General features: G+C 38.5%; 2 protein-coding genes across 2 annotated transcripts; one reads left to right on the top strand and one right to left on the bottom strand.

Annotated features, from left to right (window-relative positions):
• The first annotated feature begins 1,200 nt into the window (after positions 1–1,200).
• On the top strand, positions 1,201–3,828 carry LOC6046920 (zinc finger protein 1). The gene is made up of 4 exons (XM_038249288.1): positions 1,201–1,287; positions 1,483–2,410; positions 2,466–2,843; positions 2,898–3,828. Exons 1-4 carry the CDS (start codon positions 1,281–1,283, stop codon positions 3,760–3,762), a joined length of 2,178 nt encoding a protein of 725 aa, XP_038105216.1. The 5' UTR covers positions 1,201–1,280; the 3' UTR covers positions 3,763–3,828.
• A 3,538-nt stretch (positions 3,829–7,366) lies between these two features.
• LOC6046921 lies at positions 7,367–16,054 on the bottom strand. The gene is made up of 4 exons (XM_038249439.1): positions 15,841–16,054; positions 14,396–15,781; positions 7,708–8,301; positions 7,367–7,646 (listed from the first exon to the last, which is right to left on the bottom strand). The coding sequence occupies exons 1-4, from the start codon at positions 15,975–15,977 to the stop codon at positions 7,556–7,558; spliced, it is 2,208 nt and encodes a 735-aa protein (XP_038105367.1). The 5' UTR covers positions 15,978–16,054; the 3' UTR covers positions 7,367–7,555.
• Between the last annotated feature and the right edge of the window lie 673 nt (positions 16,055–16,727).

Here is a 16,727-nt window from a genome sequence, read left to right as displayed (position 1 = left end):
ATCAACAACATCAATCAAAACAAACCAAATTGAGTTTCCGCCCTTGTGTTTTCATCTAATCACGAGGGGCGAATGTAGTGTTTTCTGCAAGTTCCGACGTATATTTAGAAACACCAAATTTTCGTTATAATTTAGTGAATTTTAACCTGACAATCCTCAAAATGGATCAAAATGTATGTTTCTGATGTCTCTGACCACAATTCCACAACAAACACAGATTTGTATGATCATAAATACATAACTTTTTAATTTCAATTATTGTAGTATCGGATCTGGTCTGGATTCACAATCTAGATATGAAGGTCCATAATTTACCGGTTCTTGGAACATCCGGGGATTCTGGGTCTAGCAGTTGCAGGACAAAAAGTTAGTGTAGGGAGGTTTAGGAGGAATGCCGTACAAAATCATCGCCTCCGTAACCATTGAAGCTATGCAAAGATAGAGAAGGCAGGATGGTGTCGCGGGGTGGCCTAGTCGTCAGGTGCCATGTCTCCCACTTCCGGCGGGGACAGCCCAAGGAATGTCACTTCAATATAGACCACATCGTCAAACCAACTTGCTACTTACGGTGTATCCTGGCTCAACGATTCTTGGCCTGAATCGGACTCCGTCTGAAGGCTTTCTAGACCAATTTTTTTATCACTGAGGTTGCAAATATCACTGTATTATCACTGACTGTAACGTTTCACAATGATAAAATAGTTGTTTCACCACTTTTTTCCTTAAAAACCCGAAAAATGAACAAAAAACAAAAGGGCGAATCTGTTGTTTACTTTTGCTTTGCGGCGTAACCTGACGGGCTAAACCGTTGTTTTGGTTGAGTGGGTGGCGAATACGGTGGGGCGAAAATGGAGGCACGCTCTTCAAAAAGGCGTAATTTGTTTTTCTCAATTTTTAATAGCAAAAACACCTTAATTAATTTCAAATTGCTCTCTATGATGAAATTATTGCTATTTTCTATTACGTTTTGACAAAATTGATGGTTTTCATGCTTTTGTGTGGAAATAGGAATTGATCGGAATTGCAAAATTTTGAATGTTGATTTTCCCGAAATGGCAGGATCGTAGGTTTCGCCCTTTTGAAATGTTGTTACTGAAATCTTTTTATCAGCAAATCAAAACAAAAACAAACTGCAGAAAGCTTGGCGGAATGACATTTTATAAATCCCGCCTCGACTAATGATCATCATCGACCTAGAACTGTCACAATTTTTGTTTGCAAACAGCACTGTTTAGTTCAAGTTTCAACTAAAATTCGCAATTTCCAAGTTTTCTTTCGAAATGGAAGGTAAGAAAAGCAAAAGAGTTAGTTCTCCACGCACTGAGGACAATGGCAATGACGGAGTCACTACTGTTGTAAAGAAAGGCAAAACCAAAACAATTCGATTCGCTGGAGTCTCTGTCGATTGAACTGCGAACGCATTCAAACGAAACAGATTCCATCGAATCGAACAGCTGTCTAATCGTTTCGTCCCTCCACCAGACGACGACGACAACCCGCAGACCGTGCTGCGACGCTGCCGGCTGTGTCTGCATTCCGACCCGGCCAAGGACATTTTCGCCGCACCGAATCAGGAGGTGACGCGCGAAATGCTCGCCTTCCTGGAGCTGGACAGCGACGAGCTCCTCTCGCCAGTTTGCGCCAGCTGCGTACAAACAATCCGGCTGTTTGATGCCTTCGGCGAGATGTGCCGCCGGGTGGATAAGTTGTTCCGCGAAGCGGAGGTGCTGCCGTGGGATCGGTGGGACGGTTATCGGGATCAGGTGACGGCGTCTGCGACGCTTGTTCAAGCGAGGCGGGACGAAGTCGGGCGGTTTGCCGAAGCTCGAAAGGGTGCATCGGTGGAGATTAAGCAGGAAGCCGACGATGGTGCGTATCTGGAGGAGTTCGATGCAGGACTATCACGGGATTTGGTAGACATCAAAGAGGAGAAAGTAGAAGCGTTTGACTTTGAGGGTACTGCAGACATGGAAGATCATCAGCAGACGGATCAGAAACAAGCAGATTTTTTGGAAAAGCGATTGCAGGTTGCGCAAGCTGTGGAAGCTGAGCTGGATCTACTTTCACCAGATGAAGTAAGTCACCATAAAATACCATGGATCGCCGTAAGCGAGCGCCTCGGCTGGGATTTGGACGAGACCAAGCAAATTTGGGAATCGTGCAAACGCTGGCACAAACGGAAACTTCGGAAGGACGATCTTACGGATGGGGGTCGCCCTCTGTACGATATTGTACAGTCGTTGCTGAACCGACTCAACCAACCGGCAAAGCCGCGTGCGGTAAAGCGAGCGGAACGTAAGCGAAAGCTCGTCGATTCGAGCATTTCCAGGAGGTTGGATCTTAGCGAAAAGGTGAAGCTCGCGGAAATTATTCACGAGCGGAAGTTCCTGTGGAGCACTAAACATGTCGAGTAATGACGCATCTCTAACAGTGTACAAGAAACTCAACTTCAATTCTTTTCGTAGCTACCACAACCAGGAGAAACGAGCCGAAACGTGGGACGAGTTGGCCGCCCTGTTCGATATCGACGCCGAAAACACCCGCAAAGAGTGGCGCTACCTTCGGGACATGTACCGAAGTCGGCGAAACCGCATCGGAGGTCCCATCAGCGAGTGTGACGACCTGCGGGACGTGCAGCTGTACCGGCTGCTGGACGCAATGTTACGGGACAATCTACAGCTGGGTCTGAGGAGTGCTAAAGCGGCACCGGTGTCTTTGGAGGCCCCGGACGATTGGAACCAACGGCTCGTGGCGGATACTCCGTTCCGCAGTGCGGAACAGAGGCTGGTGTTGGCCGAAGAAATCGGCCGGCATGCGGTCATCTGGAACGCGAAGCATCCCGAGTGAGTAGTGTAATAAATCTAGAAGCTTCCAAACTGAACCAACTTCTCTTCCAGCTGTGGCAACGCGGTCAAACGTGGCGAAGCGTGGAACTCGATCGCCACCGTCCTGGACTGCAGCAAGCGGGTGCTCCAGCACGAGTGGAGTCGCTTCGTGCAGCGCTTGGACCAGGCTTCCCGTGCTGAAGAACCGGAAGCGTACCTCCAGGATCCGCTGCACCGCCGTCTGCATCAAATGCTCTTGGAACGTGGCTCCATCGCCGTAACGGATGAAGAAACGGTCATTCTTCCTCGGCGACGTTTCAACGGCAAACGCTCGTTCGATCCGGAGGGTTGCATCAAGCTCGTCGATGCCAACGGAGTGGCGCGGTACTACAAGGTTTGTGAACTGTGCGGAAAGGAGGTCGAGCGATCGCTGTTTGAGGTACACATGAACCAGCACAACGGGTTAACTCCGTACGCTTGCTCGTACGAGGGCTGCGATAAACGGTACGGCAACCGGACGACCCGCGATCGGCACGAATTCGTGAAACATGCGTGCGAAGGTCGCTCGAAGATCGAGTGTCCAGAGTGCGGTGAGAAGTTTCTGCACCAAGCCAGGTACGATTATCACTACGCCGTTAAGCACAAGAGCGAAGAAGTCCCGTGCGATATTTGTGGCAAGCGGTTGAAGCACAGGAATTTGCTGCAGGCGCACATCAGGAAAGCCCACAACTCCAGGTACGAGTGCTCACAGTGTGGGAAGTTCTTGCAGTCCAAGTACGCGCTCGAAACGCACATGAGGATCCATACGAACGAAAAGCCCTTTGGGTGTGAATTATGCGGGGAAAGGTTCCGGATTAAGGTGTTGATGAAGCGCCACCTGGCGAATGTGCACAATGTGCAGCTCGAGGAAATGGAGGCGGCTAAGAAGGGAAGATGAAGCAGTTGGTTGTTGTTACGTTTTTTGATATTTTTATCTGATAAAATGTTATATCGAAATCGAAAATCATCGCAATTCTGATTATTTGAAATAATTATCACAATACTTCGTAGGATCCTTCTTCGCTAGAATTTCAGAAATTTCTTAGTGATTTCAAGTTTTTTTTTAAATTTGTCTATGCATTCCTTTTGTCAAACAAAGCAAAAAAAATGAAAAAAATAAATTAAAAAATGATAAGAATCTTTAATTTTTTAGAGATAATTTTTTTATCTTAAATTAAAGAAACCTGAATTTAACAAATGCTCAAAAAAATGAGAAAATTGAGTTTTTGAAAAAAAATCAAGCTTTCTAAGATACTGAAGTTCATCAAATAGCTAGAATTTTAAACAATTCCAAAACTCTCTAAGCTCAAAAAAAAAATGAAATAAAAATAAATAGACCCGCCCGTGTGGATCAATCGGACCGCGCACTGGACTCCAATCCAGAGGTCGCCGGTTCGAATCCCGCGGCGGGCGCTCTAAAATTCTTTGTGTAAATATGGGTATTCGGCGCCGTCGCTCCGTGCCATACTTTCATACACTTAGGAGCCCAGGGCGGCGAAGTCCTTGTAGATAAAAAGGAAGACACTAGTGGTTGGTACTAGCAATGGTGGCCGACAGCTATAAAGTCAACTTCGTTTAATATATCCAAATTTTCTAAGTTTAAGATACTGTAAATTTCCAAAAGTGAAATTTAAAAAAAAAATTTCTGCAAAGTTGTAGGGGAACTATACCCTTTCTCAGCCTATTTCTATTATCGGCCTATCAGCACTTTGATCATGAATTACAGCTTTCATAAAGTGTTTTTGATTGTTCCAAAGTAATACATAGCTCAAATGAAAGTGATCAAGCAACTCTTCATTGATATAACATCTGAAAATGTTGATTTAATAGCGGAAACCGGCAAAAGTGATGAGAATTGGTCGAACGGCTTAGAGTGATTAAAATGGGTATATTTCCCCTAGGTATTGGTTAGGACTACTCAGTAAAAAAAGCATTCAAACTTTGATTCAAACAAAAGTAATACTCTAAACAAATATTACCCATTTTGAATTATCAGGTATCGAGGTTTTTAAGCGAAGATGGCGTTCAAATGGTGAACGCCCGAAATTTCAAAATCACGCAGTGGTACCAACATCACGGAAAAAGTGTGCCATGGCATGACAGCCACATTTTTTTGTAATGTTGGTGCTACTGCGCGATTTTGACATTCCGGGCGTTCACCATTCGAACGCCATCTTCGCTTAAAAACCGGGATACAGATTATTTTCTCGAATATCGCAAATAAATTCTAGCGCAGAACATTTCACAAAAAAATAATGCGAATGCGGAAGGAATGCGTTCAAGTCCCCCCCCTTCCCCAAGAAAAGTTGACAGTTCGGTATGAGCGACGGTGTGCGCGCTTCAGGTTCTTAAGTAAAAGATAAAAAAATTAAAAAAAGTTGAAAAAGTTAACATTAATAGAGTAAAAATGTTTGTTCTAAAACTTTTAACAACAATTATTAATTATAAACAAAATTAAGAAATCAATAGTTAAACATTTCTTGAATAAAAAAAACAGAAAATTACACGTTTTTTAAATCTAGAACTAGAAATACTTAAATTTTAAATTCATAAAATTATAAAAATACGAAATTGTGAAATTAGAATATAAGAAAAATATAAATAAGGCTGGTACAAATGTTTTGAATTTTTTTCTCAAATTCTAGAGTTTTTTTTTGAATCGGTCCTATGAACATAATATGAAACATATTATGAAAGACAATAGTGTATAGGACCTTTAAAAAAAACTCTAGAATTCGTAAATTTCAAAATACTTAAATTCTCAAATATAAAAATCTCAAATTTAATTTTTTTTTAATTTTCTAAATTTTTGAATTTTTGAATTTTATGCTTTAAATATTTTTTTTCTTGATTCTATTTTTATAAATTATAGTAGAATTTTCGAATGTTAGATTTTCGGGGTTTTCGTAAATTTTTATTTTCGAATTTCTATATTCTAGATTTTTAAAACTTTCCATATTTAAACTTGTAAATTCTGAAATTTTTCGGATTCTGAATTTTAAAATTTTTGATCTATTGAACTTATAAATACTTAAATATAAAAATGATTTTTCGATTCTGCAAATTTTTTATCCTGAATTGGGTCCTAAAATGAAGCTTAGATTGCTGATATGACAATGACCCTTTGTACGACCACAAAAAGTTTAAAATGGATTTTTAAATCAATTTTGAAAAATTAACCTCGCGGTCCTTCTTGACAGAAAAGCTCCTACTTGACAGCTCGTTCCAAAGGGGACCATAGTTGATCCATCGAAAAAATGTTGTCTTGTCAAAAAAAAAATTGCATTAAAATGAAAAAAGTGATCAGAAATGGTTTTTGATCGTGTTTTTTACCGTTGTACATAAAAATTGACATAGGGCTTTAGTACCCAATTTAAAAATTTTAGATATTAAAAATTGTTGTTCCATTATAATTTTTTTTTTTTACTTGAGATTTCTTAGAAGTTTGTTTTTTCGTATTTTTAGAATTTTTATTTCTGAATATTTTTTAAGTTTATGTCGACCCCCCCTCCTCCGAAAAATCTGGGACCAAAAAATATTTTTTCAAAAAAACTTCAAAATTTTAATGGAAAAAGAAGTCTAATGAGCTGAAAATAATTTTAAATGCATTTTCCTGCGTTTAAAATCATATTTACCATATTTGAGATCGATCAACATTATTTTATTTTAGGTGAAATTCCGTTGTACAGTAGGTACAGCAATTTTTTTCTCGACAAAAAAGAAATCGTCAATAAATACTTTGATATTTTGAAAACTAAAGATTGCAAAACATCTGGGCAGGTGTAAATGCATTTTAAAACACTTTTTTCATTCAAATATTAAAACCATGGCTTGAAATTTCAACTTTTATTTTTTTTTTGACACAGACAAGGGTTTGTTCAAATATTACGTCCAGAGATTTTCGGACGCACTTTTCCTATACCTTTAACATGGGCTGTCACAAATCCTAGACCCCCCCCTCCCCCTATCCATGGACGTTAATTTTGAACGATCCCCAACATCTTTCTTTTTACTTCATTTCGACTAAAAAACTAAATCTGTCCTTTGAATTCAAATATTCTGCATTTTGAGATTCGGCGGGGATTTTCAAATTTATTTATATTTTTACATGGAGTTTTGCGTTCGTTCCGATTAGAGTATCAGCCTTTAATCGTCGTTTCCGAGATATCGCGAGTTGAAAAATGAGGGCTGATTAGATGACACTGAATTTACGGAATTTAGAATTACGGAATGGAAAAATCACGTTTTAAAACAAAACAACAGTTCTGGAAGGCATTTGGGTTGATGTTTGAATTTTAATGAATTTCTTGGACTATTTCCTATAAAATGCAACCAGAAGAAAGTCTTTTGCACTAATAGTTGGACAGTTACGAGTGAAAGAATAAAAAGTTTTTTAGAAAATCGTCAAAAAGAAGGCGGGGCCAAAAAAAGAGCCCCCCAAAAAGTCAAGTGTTGAATGAAAACTGTCAGGATTGTTTATCTAAGTACCTAACTCTTTCTTTATTTTGTATATTCTATGATAACATGGCTTTTTTATCAGAAAAAAATAATCATCAAATCAAATCATAATTTCATAATCTTCATAATACTTATTTCCGCCATCTGCTCTGCAGATGGACCTAAATTAACCAGTCTTTTAGACTCTCTTCTTACTTTGTACTTTCTGCTTGGCGGAGTTGATCTTCCCCTCACTAACCCTTAACCGCCTTCGCCGCCATCGACTTCCGATAGTTGGTCAGTTTAACGGAGTGCTGCTTCTGCATGTGAAAGTCCAAGTGACGACTGAAAGAAACAAATTTATTAATTGCTGAGAATTATTAATCTTTTGTTAATTAAGACTCACTCATGTTTAAACACCTTCTGGCAGATCCCACAGGGCACATTCGCGCTCTTGTGCCTCACCGCGTAATGAAACGCCAAGCTGCTCTTGTGCCGAAACCGTTCCCCACACGCGTCACACTCAATGTCAAAGCCCTCCCGCGTGTGATAAATGTTCTCGTGCCGATCGCGATTGACCCGCGTCGTGTACCTTCCCTCGCAGAACCGACACCCGTACGGTTTGACGCCCCGGTGCCGGTTCATGTGCGCCTCAAAGACGGACCGTTCCACGTGTTTGCCGCACTCCTCGCAGACCTTCACGTACCGGATGACGCCCCGTTGCTCCCGCGCCACGCAACCCTCCGAGTCGAAGCGGGACTTGAGTCGGCCGCCGCCTTCCAGCGTCTTGTACGCGAAGAACTTGTCCAGCAGCGGCTGGAGTGGGTCGTCTGAAGCGTTGGCGTTGACTGTACGGGATTTGCGGCCTCGGGCTTGGCCCACCAACTTGCGGCGGTGCATCTCGCCAAAGCGTTTCCACTCCCGCCGGACGGTGGCCACGTCGCACTGCATTGTGGCGGCCAGCGAGGACAGCAGCTTGGTCATGGTGGGACGGGTGTGGCTGGAATAAATTAATTAAAAATCTAAAATAACCTAAAATTTGTCAAATATCATAGAATTCTTTAAAAAAATATATTTTAATATTTAAAAGAAAAACATTCCAGAATAAATTTAATTTAAAGATTACTGAAGATCTTAAAATCACTAAAATTTCTAATATTTAAAATCCATTTGGTTTCAAAAATTCTTAAAATATTATATATTTTTTAAATTTGCTAAAATACCCAAAAATCTAAAAACTAGATTTTCCCAAGAAAATTGGGAAACCTCAAAATAACTTAAATCAAATTGTTCGCTCTACAGCATGACCTTGGTGTTCTCTATGGCATTTTTTTTATTGGACTAACCTAATGGCCTAACTTCAAGGTTAACGTGAAGACTTCCATCATTGCCATGATTTTTCGTTCAAAGATATAAATTTTGCGTAGCTTTCAATATTTTGACAAAATTCCTTCTACAAGTTGTTTAGAATAGTGCCCTACACATGCTGATTCCTTTTGGTAACGATTATCCCATTCCTTGCAAAGTTATGGAAATCGTCATTAATCAATGATTGCCAACTAGGACGTCAATGATTGTACCACAAAATTATATAAATTTTCAAACGCATTTGATTTAGACCAAAAATTCTTTCAGTGGCTTCAAGAAGGCAACAACCGGCACATGCTGATTCCTTTTGGTGAAGAAACTCGTTAAATTGAATTTAATACAGAATATTTTATAGTGATGATCAATTTTCTTCAAAAATGATCAACGGCTTCACCTTAAGTCGAGACCAAGACTTACTTCCCCATCTATGAAGGTGATGAGATCGAAGTAGGCTGCGCGGCGGGTCGGACGCAAATTTTTTGCTCCTGTCATTTCAATGGAGTTTTAATTTTTTTCAAAGTTTGAAGCAAATGTAAAGTTTTCTTTAAATATATTTTGAACAGTTTGTGAATACACGAAAGTCTTGCCGAAACTATCTGCGTACCCGGTGAAAATGAAAGAAATTGTTTCGTCTGCGCCGGAAGTGGAAGTGAAAAATCCAAACGTGTTGGAGGAGCTGGCAGCTGATAGCCATCAAATTCTGACCTAAAGAGGTCTTGCGGGAGCTGGCCAATGTGCGAAACCTCTTGAGCTGAAGATCATCTCGAAGAAACGGTTGGAAATTACCTAGAAACCGACGACGGAGAGGCCGAACTCAAGAATGAATCCGTCAAGATACAAATTACGAAGCTCATCTGGTTACGAAGACTCTGTTGCTTGGTGAGACCTTTCCTTTTTAATACAGAAAACACGTTCATTTACACACACATATTGACAATCCATTGAAGACAACCACGCCAACCTTATTATATACGCGGTAGGGTGTTCCCTTGGTCGTTCGCTGTGAGTTGTGGATTGCCTGCTTCTCTAATGAAGGTTCGACTGAGGGGACATGCTTATTAATTTCTCGTCGCTCCATACCCTCAGTGACGTGATGGGAGCAAGGGCGTCTATGCGAAGTGTCCCTACACCCGCTACAAATTTCCGGCGCTTGGGGAGGGAAGAGGGAAACCATTTTGATCTATGCGCCGGAATTTGTAGCATTTTAATTCGTGCAAAAAAACTTATGCACGTGGGTGTACAGATTACGGAGTAAAAGATGATCGAATTGTTCACCTAGCGCTCACATGTGTTCCAGGACCAAGTTGCCTGCGGGTATGGGGATCATACATACATACATACATACCAAGACTTACTTCCCCATCTATCGGAAGGCATGTTTAGACATCTGGGGTGAGAGGCAATCACGCTTACCCATGCATACGGGTATTGCTTCAGTTTTTCATTTTATTATTTTTTTATATATTAAAATTATTAATGAAATCTTAAGATACTGAGTTTCTTATAAGCAAATCCGAATTTGCTAATAAGAAAAACTGAAAGTTGTCAAAAACTTGAAACCACGTGATTGAAAATCGTCGAACAATGGGGTTGAAATGTCAACAACAACTGGTTTTGATATTTGAGTGCTGTTTAATTTGAATACATTCGAAGTATTGACCCAGCATTCGAATAAGCAAACTTCGAATTAACAAATCGACCCCAACATTTCAAAAAGCATCATGAACAAACCATCCTTTTTGAGAAAAACGCATTTGAATGTTGAGCATCCATTTTCAATTCCCATTTTAATATAAAAGCAAAATAAGATGTTCCAATGATAACAAACGATGAAAAACGTTGCTTTTATTGATACTTGATCATCCAAATTCAATAAAACATTATTCTCGTTATTATATTTAAGAAAAACAAACATAACTTCTTTTGAAATCACCAACGTCTATATCACCCTGCTGTCATTGTGGGGGGCGCTTTGTTATGATTCGTTTTTCTTCGCCGAATGTACATGGCGCTTTGTTCATGATGCTCATGATGGCTATATAAACAGGGACTGCTGATGGCAGAGATTTTGTTTATGTTACTTTAATTAAAATAATGATTAAACAGACTTTACTGAAGTAACTTTTGCTCATTTTTGGTGGAGAGGTAGCTTATTAGGAGTACTTTCAGAATATGCAATAACTCAGAAAGTGTCAAAATGTACATGATGCCTTTTGAAATGTTACCGTCGAAATACGCTCAACAACTTATAAAATTTAAAATTCCTATAAAAAAATGAAAATAAAATGCATTATAAAAATTCCTAACAATTTCAAAATTTCACAACACCAAAAAAAAATCTAAAATCTTTTTTAGCTAAAATATCAATATTAAAATTTTCATAAATATGAAAACTTTTCAAAATAACCTTTTTTATATTCTTAAATTTCCTAAAATTCTTGAAATTCCTAAATTTCTAAAAAATCTAAAATATATGCAAATTAAAAAAAACATCTAATTTCTAAAGTAATTTAAGTTTAAGAAAACTGAAATATCAAAAGTTTCATAAATTTTTCAAGAAAGAATGAGTTCATTCTATTCAATAGTTTTCGAGAAATGTCAATTTTAAGTAAAAAAAAATAGTGGTGCTCTGGTGCAACCATGGGCGTTAGTGGGTTAGGTATTTTATAAATTTCTAATGTCATTAAAAACAAAACTTAGCAAATCTTGTATCAAATAAAAAATCATGAAGGAAAACCCTTAATTTAACAAAACGTAATAAATGTCTCATTTCTTTATTGAGACTCTGGAATAATAAAAAAACGTCATATAAAAAAAAGTTAAATTTTGTTTTAATTTAAAAAAATTCTTAACATTTTAAAATTCTACTTTTTTTAATTCATCTAGCATTGCTATAATTCCTAATGTTTATAAAAAAAACTGAAAGGCCTTTAATTTTAATAAATAAAAAAACTACTAAAAATCTAATAATTGTTTAATTCTTTAACTTTAAATACTTCGAATCTCATAAATTTTCACTACAAAATTTTCAAACAGTTGTATGATAAACCTTTTTCTTTAAATTACTTATGTTTCTAAAGTTTCCCAAATTTCTAGATAGGGTCCTATGTCAATTTTTATGTACAACACGATTGAAAATCATTTCTGATCACTTTTTTTAATTTTAATGCCAAAAAATAAATTGACAAGACAATATTGTTTCGAGTGATCAACTATGGTCCCCTTGAAAAAAAAAAACTGTAGGACCGGTCGGACCTTTTCTGTCAAGAAAGGTCGCGAAGTTATTTTATTTAAATTGATTTGAAAGTCCATTTTAAATCCTTTTCGGACCTACAAAGGGTCATTGTACTCAGAAAAATAAGTTTAATCGTTGTGGGCAATAATATCACAAATTTAAGCTCAATTTTAGGACCCAGTTGCTAAAATTCCAGAACCTACCTGAAATTACTATCGTTTCAAAAATGCTTAAAGTTGAACAAAATTTTTAAATTTCTGTCATTCTTTAGAATCAATGAAGTCCAAAATAAAATGAAATTTGAAAAAAAACTCAGGGTTTCCTACTGTTTCAGAAATTTGTAAATTTACTAAGTTTCTATCAATAAATCAATCAAAATCTCAACTAAAATATTTACAAAAACTTCATTAGTTGTAAATTTCACAATTTTTTTTTTTAAGTTCGAACTTTTATTACTCTTTACAGAACTGATTAGCCAAATTCCTATAATAACACCGAGCAATTAAACATTTTTAGAACTTTTTTAAAGATGCTTAAATTCCCTATCTTAAAAACTCTAAATTAGAAAAAGTAATGTCTTTCATAATTTTTAATGATTTTTAAAATTATTTTATTAAAATTTAGCAAAAAATTCTGAAATTAACCAAAAACAAAATTTATTCCTAGTTTTTTTTATATTGCTGAACATTTAGATTTTCATTGAAAATAATTGTACCATCGATTGATAACTATTAGGAATACATTGCATAACGTTTATGTTTTTTTTTAATATAAGTATTTTGAATCGAACTGTTTATAAATTATGAATTTTAGTTAGAGTTTGAGCAAGTAATTCTGTAATTCCGGATTAACTTAGTAATTCCAGAGTAGTCTTGGTAATTCCATGATTTTTTTTGAAAACAAACTACAGAAAATAATAAAACAATAAAAATAACTGTTAAAAAATAATCTCGTAAAACATTAATAAATCTTTTTTTTTTGCTTTAATTTTCATGTAAGGAATTTCCGGCACCGTACCCAAGTTGTAGCTAATGCGGAATCATTCGGATTTGAGCAAGTAATGCAGTAATTCTTGTAATTTCGTTGTATCAAAAGTAATCCGTGGAAAACAAATTGGATGGAGCAAGGAGCGAGTGCTTAACCTGCCAAACATATAAAAATTGTGAAAATTAGGCTTGAAATTCGGATTTTTGTTAAGATCCTAAATTTTCTAGATTTCATTGATTCTCTAAAATTTATAAAATTTCCATTGTTTGTGATTCCTTTTCTATATCTTAAATAAATCTTAAATTTACCAAAATGCCTTAAATTTCTACAAATTCCCAAAATAACTAAAAATTTGCGAAAATCCGTAATTTCCTAAACTTTGAAAAATATAAAAAATTAGAGAAAAATATCCTAAATTTTACGAAAAAGTTTGAAAAGTTAAAAAAAATCCTTAAATTGTTTAATTGTATAAAAAGCAAATATTCCCAAAAAAGCTGAATTTTAATCCTGTAATTTTACAAAATTTAGAAAATTAAATTTTGATTCCTGAATTCTACATAACATTCAATTCTTTAACTACCAAGCGTGTGTTATTCAGTGTTATTTACAAACAAGATTTTCAAATCCCAGACACAAAATTTTCTAAGAATTTAATAAAATAAAAATGAGATACTGAAAAAACATTTTTTAAATTCTATATTATTGGCTTGTTTCGATCAAATAAGTTCGTTCAACCCTCAAAAGAACTGGACAAATCTATTTCTAAAATCTATCCAGTGAGCTAACATGGAGTGAAATTTTCACAGCTGTTATGGAAAACTTTACAGAAGTTTGACAGAACGTTTAACTACATGTTGAACTTTTAATTTCTCGATAAAGAAATCCGGGACTGGTTAGTTACTTGGCCACTGAGATATTCCGGAACCTACTAGGGTAGCATTTTGTCCAGATATTCAACCCAATCTAAAAGTCATGTTTAAAAACATTTATGAAAGAAATTATCTTCTATATATATAAAAAATTTCGACGGTTTTGTTCGAACGCGAATCAGTTGAAAACGGAAAGTCGGATCGGAGCGCTCTTTGCTGCGTTGGGTTCGTATAAGCCCAAGGAAGGTTCTTACGCTAAAGAGTGACAACTTCGGCCACTCCGGAACCGATTCCGGAAGATCTGCAGATTGTATGGGAAAAGTTGCGTAAAATCAAATTTTGATCACAGGAGGCTAAAAACGTCAAGAAGTGAAAAAATGACAAGACGAAGTTTGTCGGGATTAGCTTGTTCTTCACAAAATACAATCCCAATTTGTTCTAAGACGTATTCGGGACATTTTTCCTTTGGTCCTGGAACACCGCAATTAACTTGGCCACCTTTCCGGAACCGACTACGACCTTATTTATAATTTAACATCGAATCTAATATTGCTTCCACCATACCATAACAAACAACACAGATTTTGAAACAGAAATTCAACTTTGACATCCAAAATAAGATTTGTTCAACTTACTCCGCATGGCTCACGTTCCAGAACGGCTCCAGCTTATCAACCTCCTTCGCGAACCGCAAACTCCACTCGTAATCCATCCGGTGGCGCTCCTTCCTTTCCCCATTCGTCCGCACCCTTTGCTGTCGCCGCTTCGGCTGTTTGGCAGTGCTCTTTCTCGGTTCGACCTTCTTCTTGGTAGAGGCCACCGCCGCCGGCGCTCCCATCATCTTACACAGCACCCCAAACAGCGGATCCACAATCAGGTAATCGTCCGAGCGCAGCTCGCCCGAGGCGAGTCGCGATCCGCGACCCGCGTGAATGTTGCGCAACCGTTTGTACTCGAGCTTGGCCTGGTCGCGCGTGATGTCGAACTGGGCCGCGATCGCGTCCCAGGCGGCGTTCCGGGAGTTGGTTTTTGAGTTGGACTGGTTTTTGGGGAGGTCGCGGTGGTTCCAGATGATGGGATGGGAGTGGCAGACCTGGGCGAAGCGGAGCCGATCCGCTGCGGTGAATTTGTGGTGCGAGGGTGGAGTGGGAGGTTTGTCGGGTTCAATAACGACTGCGTCGTTATCCTCGGGCTCGGATTTGATCTTGGCGGTTTCGTCTTCACCTTCCACCACTTTGAACACTTCGTAGAGAGTATTGTCGTCTTCACTCTCAGATTCGGTTGAGTCCTCGTCGTCTGAAGAATCTTCCTCATCCGACGAACTTTCCTCCTCTTTTTTGACCTCAACCGGGGACAATTTCAGACGGTCTTCTTCCTCCTTGCGGTCACCCTCCTCTTCAACTTCCAGCTTTATCCCGACCGGTTCTTCCGCGTCCTGCTTCATCGCACGATCCACCAATCTCTGCTGCAACCGCACGGAATCGCACACTTTCGCAACCTTACTGGCGCACGAGCGCCACCCGACGGCGTCCGCCGAGTCCAGCACCTGAATGCGAACCCGTTCCTGGCCCAGCTCATTCGTCAACTGACACAGCGTCCGGAACTCCTCCATTAACTCAACCAACTGCCGACACAGCGCACAGATCTTCCGTCCCCCCACCGACTTCTCGCAGAAATAAACCCCCAAAACGGTGCGAACCTTCGGCGCCACCCCTCCAACATCCTCGAACATCTCAAACAACTCCCCATTACTCGTCCACCTGAGACAGAGCGCACACTGAAGTCCCCTTACGGTCACCTCCACCACCTCTTCGGAGTCGGACTCTTTCGGAAACAACCCGTCCAGCAACCGGTGCAGCTGGGTCGTCTTGGCCGGGGCGCCGCCCCGGCTCAGGCGCTGTTGCCGAGTGAAGTGCATGTTCATAAAGCGTTTCCACTCCTTGCGGGTGGTCTCTAGGTCCAAGCGCAGGTTTGACGCCACCACCGTCCAGGCCGCGTCGCGGGCCGAGTTGGTGTGGAATCTGGAAGTAATTCATGCTATCAAGCAAATTGAATCGAAAGAGAAATTCAAGATGGTTACTTGGGGTGCTTCCGGTTCCAGATGACCGGGTGGTTTTGGAGCAGTTCCTTGGCCAACAGGACACGATTTTCGTAGGTTAAGGGGGCCGGATGTTTGCGCTTTTTCGGGGGTGAAGGGCCGGCGGAGTCTTTTGCCATTTTTGGGAAGCACTTTTTGTGTGAAAATTACCTCAAGATTCAAGTTTAAAATTGTAAAGAAATCCGAAAAAGCCGGAACGGAGTTCAAACAAATTTTGTTTTGGTTATTTTCGACAACAAAGAAACGTCAAAACAATCATCAAATCAGGGCGGGATTTATTACACGATCGTGCGAACAAGATGGAGAGTGGGTTAAAAAGTCAAGTAAACCTTTGCAGATACCCAATTTTGAGTAATAGTAATGGAGTGCTACAGTGCGGATTCGTTAATTCAAACGGAACTGCATTTCTTTCAAGGAAATCGTTGTCGAACTGAAAAATTAGTATGGAAAAGTGCCTAAACTTTCCGATTTTTAGTTACACCATAATTATTCGTCGAACGCAGACACAGACACATAACAGATCGTGGAAAAAATAGAAAATTCTGAAAATTGAGCATGTTTGAAATTCAGAAAATTGAAAATAAAATGAATTGAATAATTTTGGCTAACGGCCTAGCTACAAATTCTAAAAATTAAAAAAATTCGGTAAATTTTGAAAAAATAGAAAATAAAAAAAAACGAAAATTTAGAAAATTACTAAAATTAAGAAAATTTAGTAAATTTTGAAAATTCAGAATATTCAAAAAACTGAGAAAAAAAAATTTAAAGGATGAGCAAATAAAAAAAAATAAAATTTTCATTTTTTTTTAAATTGGGTACTAAAGCCCAATGTCAATATTTATGTACAACGGTAAAAAACACGATTAAAA

The sequence above is a fragment of the Culex quinquefasciatus genome, chromosome 1 (genome assembly GCF_015732765.1).
Source record: "Culex quinquefasciatus strain JHB chromosome 1, VPISU_Cqui_1.0_pri_paternal, whole genome shotgun sequence".
NCBI lineage: Eukaryota > Metazoa > Arthropoda > Insecta > Diptera > Culicidae > Culex > Culex quinquefasciatus.
The sequence above is the reverse complement of the archived record's forward strand: the minus strand, read 5'-3'. Positions and strand labels throughout refer to the sequence as shown.

Coding starts and splice junctions, on each gene's coding strand:
- LOC6046921 (XM_038249439.1), bottom strand. CDS start 15,977: ATGGCAAAAGACTCCGCCGGCCCTTCACCCCCGAAAAAGCGCAAACAT. Junction 15,782..15,840: donor TGGAACCGGAAGCACCCCAA/GTAACCATCTTG, acceptor AATTACTTCCAG/ATTCCACACCAACTCGGCCC. Junction 7,647..7,707: donor CAGAAGGTGTTTAAACATGA/GTGAGTCTTAAT, acceptor TGTTTCTTTCAG/TCGTCACTTGGACTTTCACA.
- LOC6046920 (XM_038249288.1), top strand. Junction 2,411..2,465: donor TGGAGCACTAAACATGTCGA/GTAATGACGCAT, acceptor TTCTTTTCGTAG/CTACCACAACCAGGAGAAAC. Junction 2,844..2,897: donor TGGAACGCGAAGCATCCCGA/GTGAGTAGTGTA, acceptor CTTCTCTTCCAG/CTGTGGCAACGCGGTCAAAC.